The sequence below is a fragment of the Cyprinodon variegatus genome, unplaced genomic scaffold, assembly GCF_000732505.1.
Source record: "Cyprinodon variegatus isolate N-32 unplaced genomic scaffold, C_variegatus-1.0 Scaffold390, whole genome shotgun sequence".
NCBI lineage: Eukaryota > Metazoa > Chordata > Actinopteri > Cyprinodontiformes > Cyprinodontidae > Cyprinodon > Cyprinodon variegatus.
This window is the reverse complement of record NW_015150843.1, coordinates 684,752-697,292: the sequence shown is the minus strand read 5'-3', so window position 1 is coordinate 697,292 and position 12,541 is coordinate 684,752. Positions and strand designations below refer to the sequence as shown.

At 37.7% G+C, this 12,541-nt stretch overlaps 1 protein-coding gene across 1 annotated transcript; it reads right to left on the bottom strand.

The window, feature by feature from the left end:
• On the bottom strand, window positions 1-6,265 carry LOC107092664 (zinc-binding protein A33-like). Its single transcript, XM_015387261.1, has 6 exons — window positions 5,508-6,265; window positions 5,100-5,195; window positions 2,961-3,194; window positions 2,370-2,392; window positions 2,172-2,287; window positions 1-1,041 (listed from the first exon to the last, which is right to left on the bottom strand). Exons 1-6 carry the CDS (start codon window positions 6,144-6,146, stop codon window positions 497-499), a joined length of 1,653 nt encoding a protein of 550 aa, XP_015242747.1. The 5' UTR covers window positions 6,147-6,265; the 3' UTR covers window positions 1-496.
• Between the last annotated feature and the right edge of the window lie 6,276 nt (window positions 6,266-12,541).

Below are 12,541 nucleotides of genomic sequence, written 5' to 3'. Positions count from 1 at the left end.
TGTTCTAAGGAGCCAAACCTGCTTATTACACTTGTCTTTGATCATTAGTTTGTTAGAATTCTGGAGATCTTTTCGTTTAGGCTTTGGCTATCTATTTTTTTATTTTATGTACAAATAAGACAATTGATGATTGATCCATATTTGCTTAATTAGCAACCATTAATCAATACAAAGTTTCTTAAATCTGGAAAAAAAAATCTTGACTCATACTCAGCTGTGCATCACCTTTTAGTCGATCAACAACTTTACATGTTACTGATGCTGAATTACTATAAACTGTTGTTTTTAATGGCATTTCTTAAGTTTAACGAAATAATTGAGAAAAGCCAAAAGAATGTGAGCAGCACTTTAAAGGTTTTCAAGAAAGTCAGTCTTCCTGGAAACAAATATGAATAAACAAGCTTTGGCTCATGACTTTGCACATTGTTGTAAACCCTTAGAAACCATTTTTCTTATGTTTAACTTTAGACCTGCTTGCTTGCTTACTCTTCTGTGTTTAGATCTTTGGTAAGAAAACTTTGAGAGGCTCATTTTCATGGACTTTATCCAGAAAGCCGAGGTTAAAGTACGGGTACAGAGTCTCAGTGAAGGTCTCTCTGAACGTGTAGAGATGGGTCATGCTCTCTGCATTGTAAAAGGACACCAGGCCCCGCTTGTAATCCAGGTAGACGCCAATCCGGGCCAGTGGCTCTTCCAGGGAGAGGACAGTCGGAGGGGATGTGCCGGCCATGTACCTAACACCATATGAGAGAGTGAGAGTCCAGAATCCGTTAGCTGGGAGTGCCTTGATGACTCCTTTTCTGGGAACCGACTCCCGGGCTACCCCCACCGTCCACACGGTGCTGCTGTAGACCTCAATCTCCCAGTAGTGGCGCCCGTGAGTGAAGCCCTGACTTGCGAGCAGAGACAGAGCGGCGTTGAACCTGTTGGGGTTGTCCTTCACAGTATAGTTGAACGTCTGGTATCGGACACAGGTGAGGGAGGAACTCAGGCTGAGCCACGGGTTGGCAGTACTGGAGTTAAACGTAATAGCTGCTGGAACTAAGCAGAAGGAGATTTTTTTTATTTAGAACCTTGTCAAATCTTGTCAGGCTACAACAAACTTTAATGTGATGCGTTTAGAATTTTATATAATATATAAAAACATAATAGAGCAGAATTTGGAAGCAAAAGGAAAAGGGAAATCTGAAAAGTGTGGCATGTAATTGTCAGACTAGCTGGATGGGGACCAACTGTGAATAGAATTGTTCATGTCTTGCCATAAATGTTCTATTTAATGTGGGACTGTAATATGACTGGGTAATTTCTCGTTTGGGTCTTCTTTGATTTAAACTTTTCGTTTGCCTGACCGAATGTTTAGAGCTAGTGTCATGCATGTGGACTGCAACTACAGCCATTTGGCAGGTTTTCCTCTACAATAGCTGTCCAGCTTTCCATCTACTCTAATGCTGTGTCTAATTTGTCTCAGAAGTTGGAGCTAGGAATGCCGTCACACCCATAACTCAAATTTCCTATCTTGGAAACACAGTATTTCCCCTTATTTCACATTTTCACCAAAAGAAAATATTTACAGTTAATATTGTAAGATTTCTCTATCTTTAACCCTTTCAATCATAAGCCCATTTGAACCCAATTACATACTTCTTACATATATTCTGGATGCTAAACTCGGTAAGTTATATCTTTTGTAAGTTCTGACTTTCTAATTAGAATTTTAGACATTGATATTTTATTTTTCACATTAGAAACATTAGGATATCAAAGAAAATCCAACTTCTGAGAGAAGATGGTAAAAGGCTCTAATGATGCTGCCAACACATTCATCATGACCAAGCATCTGAGGCCTTCAAAGGGCAGCGTTATCTATCTTGAGATTAAATTACTAACGTTGCCTTTGAGATAACTGTGTTTGAGAGTACAGAGGTTAAATTGAATAGGAGTGCACACATTCATTTTTTTTGTTTGTAAATATTTTTTTTTCTTCAATTTTACAATCAGTTCATTGAACTGATCTTTCACACAAAATACCAATAAAAACATTGAAGCTCATTGTTGTAATCTAAAGAAAGCATAAGAGATATAAATACTTTTAAAGACAGTGTTAGTTTAGCTTTTTAAGACTGATATATGTGGACCTCAGTATTTAAGGAGTCAAAGTGTTAAATTATTACCTGGGTAAAGGCTGCCCTTCATAGATTTCCAAACTCTGTACTGCAGAGGCCCCGCAAAGCGGCCCTCACATAAACTCGGTGGAGTCAAGGTTGGTTTCTCAAACTTGACAGAAGGTCTGCCAACAACATCAAATGATGAAGGGAAATGAGAACACATCTTTCCAAAGGAAATCATACCCTAAGATTTCTCACACTCACCTCTGGAGCAGGGCTTTGATGCTCTAACACGATAGGCAGGAATAAACACAGGAAGAGACACACACACAGAGAACGATAATTAGTTTGTTGGATTTGAATAAGGAGAAATCCTTTTTCCACATTACATCAACGTCTGGGCTCATGCTGTCCCACCCTGCGGGATCTCTCTGTGGCCCCGGGAAAGTCCCGCAGCTGAAGCCAGAGATAATGTGGCAAAGTGCCTGAGCTTAACTTCTCCAGATGAAGGAGCAAGATTACTTGTCTGCATCCTGTCTTAATTCCCTGAGAGATGGAGTCTTTTGTTTTTAAATGTTCCAACCATATTGCTGACATTACCAAATGGTTTCGTTTTGATATCATAGAATATCTATAAGGCGTAAGTAAAATCTGTAAATGTTAGAGTCTGTTAAATATGTGACATCTTCTGGCTAAATGGAATTCCTTCTGGTTCCACCTCCTCCGCAAAAACAGATTTAAAAAACCTTTGCTCAACATTTTTTCTCAATAATCATCCTCACTGCTAACTCATCATTCTGGTAATAACTTCCAGATGAGTTGATCTACACTCATTTTTCACAGAGCTGAACTTACACGGAGCAGAGTGTAAGCGTCCTGCTCTTTGAGTTTGTCCTCTATCTCATGGACGGCCCTCTGCAGACGGGAGATCTCCACACACAGCAGCGCCTTGTGCTCATCCAGGCGGATCAGCTCCCTGCGCTCCTCCGTCTTCAGCTTTACCTGTAGCAGCTTTTCCTCCTGGTACAGGAACTGGTGGAGGTCACTGAACTGTGCCTCAATGCGCTGCTTCAGATCGGCAGTGTGCTCCTGGGGTTAGAGGCAATGGATGTGGGTGGGAAACACTTTACAAACTGTCAACAAACTATGAAGTTTCTATGAAAAACATTTTTAGAAATACACAAAAATGAGATGATTGTTTCTGAAAAACACATTTCATTTGGAAAAGATATAAAATCTTTGAAACAACTAATATAGCCCATTGGCTATGTTACAATTATTACCAATAATGATGTATGAGTCTGTTACACCCTAATGCCTGCATGTTGTGTGTCATAACTAATGTTTTCCCAAGTAGTTAATCTAATTAGGACAAAGGTCAAAAGGCCATCTTCATTATGCACGTGGCAAAGATCTGGGAATTTAATGAGAGCAGTGTCCTTGATCTAAGAACAAGGTGTAATATTTTGATAAAACTTGAGCCATGGATGTCTCCTCATCTGCAAACGTATATGATGTAATGATGTGATGATGTGGCATACTGGAGTGTCACTTCACGGGTGGTAAGAGCTGCCTTTTGTAACTCTAAGCACTCTGATCTGAGTAAGATTACAATTTCTGTCAAAATCTGTTGTCTTGTCTCATGGTTATTTAATACATATACATTATGAAGTGTTATTTAAAGAGTTTGTCCTGAGTGATTTCTTCTCAGGAAAAGAACTGGAGAGAGAAAGATTCAAGGTGTAAACTTAGAACTTTCCTTAACAGCTAAAAAAAAGACTTCTGAAAAGTTGACTGACAGCACTTGGTCTTATATAAGCATCAAAGAAGCATTTTATCCAAATCCATAGTATTTTACTAACACAAACAATCATCTTTAAATACAAAAACAAAAGAGCGACTGAAAACATGTTAGCTTCTAATATTGCATTAGCATCAATTTTGGAGACTATGGCTGTGTCCAAATGTCCAAATAATCACTATTTAGGGCACTATGTAGTGGTTACGCCATTTTTAATGAATGTCCGAATGTTTAGTGGATGAAAAAGTAGTGGACTCGAAACCTTCCACAATGCACCTTAAAAAGTAGTGATCATCCATGGTCATTAGATGACAAGATATTGTATATCCCGGAATTCTTTCCGCAGAGAGCTGTCCGTGCAAAGCATTATGGGATTTGCTGTCACAACAAAGATGGCGCAGGCACAACGTGGTGGAGGCGGAGTTACGTGACCGGGGAGCAAAAGATAATGATCATCTGTCTGAATGGTCAAGTTACTGACTTCAATATAAAGTCCACTATATAGTCCCCGCCCTATATAGTGATTGAGGAATCTAGTGGTTAGGGTGGATCTTTTTGTATGAGCGTCTAGTGGATGAAAAAGTAGTGGACTTGAAATTTACCACATTAAACATTGAAAAGTAGTGTACATTGTTGGTCACAAGGTGAGAAGATGTATACCAGAATGCTTTGCAACAGTTCTTCTCACAAAGAATCGTGGAATTTGTTTTGGGGGGGTGAGAGACAAAGATGTCCCAGACAGGAAGCCTTGAGTCCAATGGGGAGCCAAAAGTAGTGATCATTTTTCTGCACAATCAGTTAACTGAGTTCACCATATTGTCCCATTCTGTATAGTGATTGTGGGGTTAGGGCGGACGTTTTGACACAACCTATTAGTGTCAAACTGAAAGGGAATTTAGTGCCAAACTAAAAGGGTGTTTTTAGTGAAAACAGAAAGGCAAACACTTTGAGGGGTTACTTGGACAAACTTACATTGGAATGATCTACACGGAGAACAGAAGCTTTGAGAGGCAATTTGAGATTTTATATTGCATGTTTATATAGTTTTTTTTTTAGATGCTTAAAATAAACTGATCGCACACTGGCCACCCAATGCTGGCCCAGGGCAGGGGACACTGGAGGAAATAAACACTTCAGAATTCATAATGCTGTAAGTATTTAAAGTATTTCTTGATAGATGTGTTTAATCCCACCTTGAGCTTTTTGACTTCTTCCTCAGCCTCCTTGTCACACTGCAGCGCTGTGTTCAGCTCAGCTTTTAAGGAATCCATTGAGCTGTTAAGAAATCCCTGTTTAGAGCAGAAACACAAAATAACTGAACTGTGACTCACTGCAAACACAATTTCACAACTTTGAATGGCTTTTGTGGAAAACAACATCTGATAAATCCACCCTGCAAACCTGAGTGAAAAGAAACTACACTATTTGCAACCAAATTGATTACTTATATTCCTGACTCCTTACCTTACCAGGCAAAGCAAGCCAAGTTTATTTATACAGCACATTTCAGTTGCAAGGCAATTCAGCATGCTAAATCAGAAAACTTGAAAAATATATTAAGCTAAATTGTCTCCTGCAGATAGGCAGGTAACCAAACTCACCCTGTATTTCTGCTCAGCCTCCTGAACACATATCATAGTGTGATTTCTGTGTTCCTGAGACAAGCCACACACCAAACACACCAGCTCCTGGTCTTCCTCGCAGTAAAGCTTCAATTCCTCCCTGTGTCTTATGCAGCGTGGGGCTGGAGCAGGAGCAGGAGCCCTTTCTGCGCATCCTCCATCGGTCAGGCATCCTTCACTCCTGCTCTCCTCCAATCCATGACAGTAACTCTCCACAATGTTGGCCACGATGCGGTTGGGTCGGTAGCTCTTCCCTGAGTACATCTTCCTGCATTGAGGACAGGAGCCTGTGCCCCCCTGTCCAGAGCCCCGTGGCCCTGTCCAGTACCCATCAATGCAGCCCTGACAGAAAGTGTGATCACATGGCAGGGAAACAGGTTGTTTGAAAAGATCTAAGCATATGGAGCAAGTCAGATCTCTACTGATTCTGTTAGCTGAACTTTTGGCAACTTGTCCTGCTATGGGAGAAGGTCGGATCTTTTCCATTGTTGCTTGAATAGCAAAATCTTCTTTGGAGTTCCAGCCCTTTTTATCAGACCTTTGTCCTTTGTTAAGTCTTTCCAAGTTTTGTAGATATATCGTCTGGACTTTCTTCACTTCTTGCTGGTTATTACTCATTCCTTCGGCTTTACTGTGCTCCTTTGTTCTGAGTGTGCAGCTGGAACCTGGTCGTTCCTCCTCTCCTGCAGACTGCGACCACTCTGTCTGGCCTGCAGCCTTCCTGTTGACTACTGGGAAAATAAAGTGGGCGGTGGATAAGTAGCCTCAATCACAGCAACAGATAGAGAGGGGATCTCAGTGCCCCCCTCTTTCCCCCAACTCAGACGTCACATGGTCAGGAAGTTGAGGCGGGCCTTAGATATTCTTTTCTTGGCTCGTTTGATCACTGAAGGCTGAGCAAAAATTCCTGCTTCACCGAACCCTATAACCCACAAAAATGCTAAACTGTACATTATGAGGTGTGTGTGTCTGTGTTATTTGAATTAGTGAGTAATATAAAAAAGCATAAGCAGATCTACGTTGGGTGTTGAAGGTCAGGTTTCCTGTATCTTTTTATGAAACCCCGCTCCTTCTTCGGCTAAAAGTAAACAAAATCATTAAAACTGTTAACAATGGCATGGGAAAAACTGCAGGAAGAACACTCTAGAGGGGAAGAGAAGAGACATCCTGCATGAAATCATGCTTTCCTGTGTGGATTCTATTGTGGACACAAATGAGAAAACATTACAGTTGCACAATTTCATTTTGAAGAACTTTACAGACGTTGTAAACAAAGCAGAAATTTTGCCCTTTAAAACTCCCAACATTTTGTCATTTGCAACTCAAAGTGTTTTTGTTTAATGTTTATGTCATAAACTAAATGAAATCTGAATAAAATTGTAAAGAGAAATAATGTTTCACAAACCGAAATCTAAAGAATGGTTGTCATGTGTTTGTGCTCCACTCATTTACTCTGATCCCCCTAATTAAAATTAGTTCAACCAACTCTCTTGAATAAAAAAGGTATTATTACATAACATTATTACATAACGCATTATTATTACATAGCATTAATCCAGCTGTTCTGTGAGTGTCTCAGAGGTTTTTGGAAAAAAAACATCATGAGAACCGCAGCAGTCAGGAGTAACTTGGTCACTCCAGAGGAGCTGCAGGGATTCATACCTCAGGTGGGGGAATTTGTTGACAACTTTTATTCCTGTTGCCTTCTAACAAGCCATTGTTGGACAGAGATCATTAGAGGACTCAGGGTAATCATAAATACACATGAGAATGTGACACAGGCAGCATATTAACACCACATATATAGACTGGTTTACAATGACATACTTATGTTATAATATGGATTAAAGTTGAGATCAAAACCCAACATGTTGGTACAGCTTTAAAGCCGATGTTCACAAACACTCCACGTCTAATTTGACAGACCCTCAGGCACTTTACAAAGAGAATTTGATACCATTTTCAGTAGCTACATGTGCAAAACTATCAGAGAAATCCCGTTTAAAAAAATACAGCTGTAGTTGGAGGAAAAGGCAGTTCTGTCAAACACATACTGCAAATGCACATCACACTTTTCAAAACTTTAGCTGTAAAAAGTCTAATTAATGAATCATATGTGCTCCATTTCACTTTATATTAGCTTCATGTTGGTGTATCACATTAAAACCTAATTGAATCCAGATAAGTTTGTGACTATAATGTGACATAGTTTAAGGTTCTAGTTGCTAGTGGTGATATTATAGAAGACATTAAATGTCAAGTGGAATATATTTGTTCAGGCTGTTGTATAAAATCAATTAAGTAAGTAGAGTTTGTAATGAAGCAAGCTGTAAGAGACCCATACAGCTTATGAGAGGTATAGGATGTTACATCAGGCTCTGTAAACAAACCTCTGATAATATTTATTTACTTCATACTTGTGTGATGATTTGAGACTAAATTAACAATCATCCTGGATTTTTGGACTCTTTTCTGAAGGATTTGTTTTGCAGGAAATTTTCCAGCCTGAAAGAACTGTTGATAAACAGCTTTTGACAAAACTTCAACTCTGTTTTGTTGTGTGGTTTGTGATGAAACGATAATGTTGCTTTGAATAGATTTATATGTGGCTCTTTAGATTTATCAAATTGTTCTTAGAGGCAGAATTGGCCCTATGTTAAGAAAACTATGCCTATGGACCCCATCCATCCATAGATGCTTTAATTTGGACAGAGAACATAAATCAGAAACTAGAATTTGTTTATATTTGAATTAATGGTTTCAGCATTAATAAACTTAAAATGTTTAAAAGGGTTTAAAATGTAAGATTTAAAGGAATTGGCAGTGTTACTGCATCATTGTTTGATTGCTGTGTAAACAGCTACGATCTGATGGTACAAGTCAGATCTTTAAGGGCCTCCAATTTCACTATCTGTATCAAAACATTTTTTATGCTGGTAAACAGGAACTCTATGGAAAGTATACATTTCTATTTAGTTTTAATATATTTTAAGTCCTTGAAAGTTCTTCAGTTTAGGATTTGTATTTGTTAATTTAACTCACACATGTCTATCCAAAAGTAGGATCCTTTAAGTATTTGCTGAATCACAACCCCTTTGTCTGCACACTATAGTGACCTCTAGTGTTCAGACTAAAGTCTAAACGTATTTGTTGCAAGAGATGCAGCAAGCTTTCTGTGAGTGAAGAAAGTAAAAATATTTGTCATACATATATGTAGTTAAGCAAGAGATTATAATAAACATATAAAATGGAATTTTATAAAAGCAAAACAACTTTTTAAAGCAAATATTAAACATTTTTGTGTTACTATCAATTGACAACATTTACACTTGTTAAAAGTGTTATCTGATTACCTTCAGATAATCAGATAAGTATGTTCATATCACCTTTCTTTAATTCAGAGATATAGTAAAAAGTGTTAAATATAACCGGTAATTAGATAATTTTAAACTCTGATTTGCAAGACTTCAAAGTGTATATAATCACTCTTTAAAGGCTTGCAATTCAGAGTTTAAATTGAAATGTTGAATTTCTTTACTTTCCACTCGTGGGTTCACTTAAAAGACTTTGCAGTAATACAGTAAGTCATTTTACTTTTATGGATCTGTTGAACCTTGTCCAAACGTCTTCCAGCCCAATTCTGATTGGTTGAGATGTTTGTAAAGTCTCCTCTCTTCTTAACCTAGCGGCAAGAAAGTTTAGATAATAGACACTGCTATATATTAGTGTCTATGGACCAGATCTGTTGCAAAAACATTAACAGGATGCTAACCCAAAGGATATTTTAGGGTCCAATGAATATCCTTCCTGCCTACTGCTATCACATTCTACAACAACTAAATAAAAATAGCCAATGAGTTATTCCAACATCAAATTTCCCTTTGGGATTGATAAAATAATTTTAGATTGAATATAAATAATAATGACATGATTTTCTAAATCTAAATTTTGGGGGGGCATTTTTGGATTTTTGGCTGTGTAAACTTTGAGTGTGGATCCTAAGCAAAGCTTTTACAGTAAATGAGACACCTGGAGGTGTGAGGTCTTATGCTGAGTCGGTTCACATCCAAGAAACTGATCTGTCAAGGGAAAACTTTATATTCAATCTTATTTTACCTTTTTGATATCACACCATGCTTTGTCTTGCCTAATTTGAACTGTGATCTCGAAAACCATGGCTACACCTCAAAGGGTTGCATTTCATGATCACAGAGGATTGCCCTGAGAAAAATAGTTGCTAGGCTTCGAAGTTTTTGAAAGAGGTTTATTTGAACTGTACCACCAGCTCCTACTACTTATGTTTAAGTAGTTGGTATAGTTTGTGTTCTGAGTTCATATTTAATTTTTAATATTTTGTATTTTTTTTTTCTTGTAGGATATTGCTTTTATTAAACTTCACTATACAGTGCAACTGTTTGTTGAGCTTTGTTTATCCCCATTGTGACCTTATGGTCTGATCAATATGTGTGTCAATTAGTGAGGGGTCAGACATGTTTGTCTCTGCAGTTACTTTGTTTGTTAAAGGTTTTTGCCTGCTGGAACCCTTTTTTTTTTTATCAAACTTAAATTTTTGAATTTAAACAAATGCCCAGGCCTGCAAAGTTTGTAGCTTTGTTGCCTTGCAGCAAGAAGGTTCCGGGTTTGATTCCCGGCCCGGGGTCTTTCTGCATGGAGTTTACATGTTCTCCCTGTGCATGCATGGGTTCTCTCTGGATACACCTAACATGACTGTTAGGTTAATTGACTTCTCTAAATTCTCCTTAGGTGTGTGGATGTGTGTGCATGGTTGTGTGTCCCTGTGTTAAACTGTGACAGATTGATGATATGTCCAAGGTATAGCCTGCCTTTCGCCCATAGACTGCCAGAGATAGGCTTCAGCCCAGCCACAACCCTGATGGAATAAGTGGGAGATGATGGATCGATGGAATAAATGCCCAAATTTTGGAATCATTCCTGTAAATTAACATGCTTTTAACTTGGTCAGTCCCAGGGTTTAAAAGTGTAAATCGTTCTCTTAGATGGTTAGTTATTTCTACATACGATTAAATTGTGCAATTTTCATTTTTTTGGACACAGATGGATGATTTATATTCCAAACAGAAAAGCAGGTCGCGATGAAGAAAATTAAACACCAAAAAACTATTTACAAATGAGCAGAAGTAGAGGAAATGTTGTTCTCATACTGTTGAAATTCATATTTAAGAAATGAAACATCAGACTCTCTTTCTGTTTGAAGGGAGGGGCTAAAAAATATTGGAATTATCATCTCCAAAAAATGCCTTCTCCTTAGGAGCACCAATAGATATTTTTTGTGGTTCATTTTGAAGCTTTTTTTTATGTTTTTTAAAGAACAAAACATTCAGATCCTGTGTGCTTATTCTAACGTGACCAACCTGATAGACAGATTGCAGAAATCCTGCAGAAAATCAGGTCGCATATGCAGTCTGTGTTGCATTAGTTATGATGTGCAGTGACTGGAAAGAAGAGACAGGCAGTAAGATATAAAAGTTTTATCTAGTCTCCCAAGTGTGCTCTGTGGATTTACAGGAAGTGGAGTGAAATAATGGCAAGCAGTGTGATTAACCTAATGAACCCACAGTGCTGCCAAACATTAATGACCAGAGCAACATTTTCAAATATAATGAAAACAGGGAATAGAGCAGAGCTGTGAAGTTAATTAAACAATTACAAGTGGTCCTGTTTTATAGTTTTTATCAGCCTCATGGGGGGAAAATCTAAAAGGGGGGCAACAAGGGAAGATGGAAATGTATTGCCCTTTGGTTTAAATAAAAGAATTAAATTAAGATTAACCTAAAAAAAAATGTAGTAACCATACACTGCAAAAAGAGAGTGCTATTTTAGGTTTTACAACAATGACAACAATGAAAATCAAAACAACAATTAAGATCTAGTCTATGCAATACAGACTATAAACTAAATTGTAAAGGACTGAATAAGTGTGACCAGGAAAAATAAAAACCCTTTTGACTTTTATTTAGTGTAATTACTTAAGAGCAAAAGATTCTGCAGTTTAAAGCATCGAAGTTCCTATTCAAAATTTAATAAAGCAGTATGAATAGAATAAAAGCAAAAAATACAATTATATCTGTGTTTTACTAACTGAAATGAATAAATGTACTCTGATAAAAAAAAACTTCGAGCAACAATCATGACAAATTTTAATATGTGCAAGTGCAGCCATGCATGTCAGCTCAGAGAAAAATAAGACATCTATGAGTGCATTGAAATAAAAGAAAATAATCTTTAAACCCAAACAAACACATGTTCACAGAGCACATCTGTTCTGAATACGTCCCGTGAATTAAACCCAGAGCTGGTGTGGAAGACACCTGGGAAACTGGAGGCTAAAAATAACCTGCTGCTGCTGGAGAGAGAGGGAACTGTAGGACGCACAAGGACGCACAGCGTGACGATATTAAGTTTAAACAAGTCTCTGACTGTGGGGAATGGTGCCGGAGATGTTATTAAAGAACTTATTTTCTTGCCAATAAACAGAAAATAAACTAAATGCAGCTTGACATCTATGGTACAAATGGACAGTGTAATTAATACAATTAACAGTGTATTAAGAAATATAACCACATTCATTTTGACAATGGTGAATGCTTATTTTGCAAAAATATATTTGCAGGATAGCTTAACAATAATCGTCACGTCAATTTTGAGTTAATAAAGTTAAGATTTATATGGTGACTGTCTTTCAGTGCGCCTAAGTGTAGTAACTAGACCTAACAAACCAGTACTGTAGAGAGAGATTAAAGGATCCCATCTATCTGTGATTTGCCATAAGAAAAGGCATATTGTGATAAAACTTAAATTCAGAAAGATCTTGTAACATTTTACCAGATTTCGACCCTGTTAGTGGCTTTTAAATGCACAGACACATGCAAGCGATGTCAAAGCTCGGAACAGAGAACCCAGTATTCAGACAAAAACACAGTATGATATCTCAAAAAGCGTTTATTTAAAACAACGGATCTGCAGGGAACAGC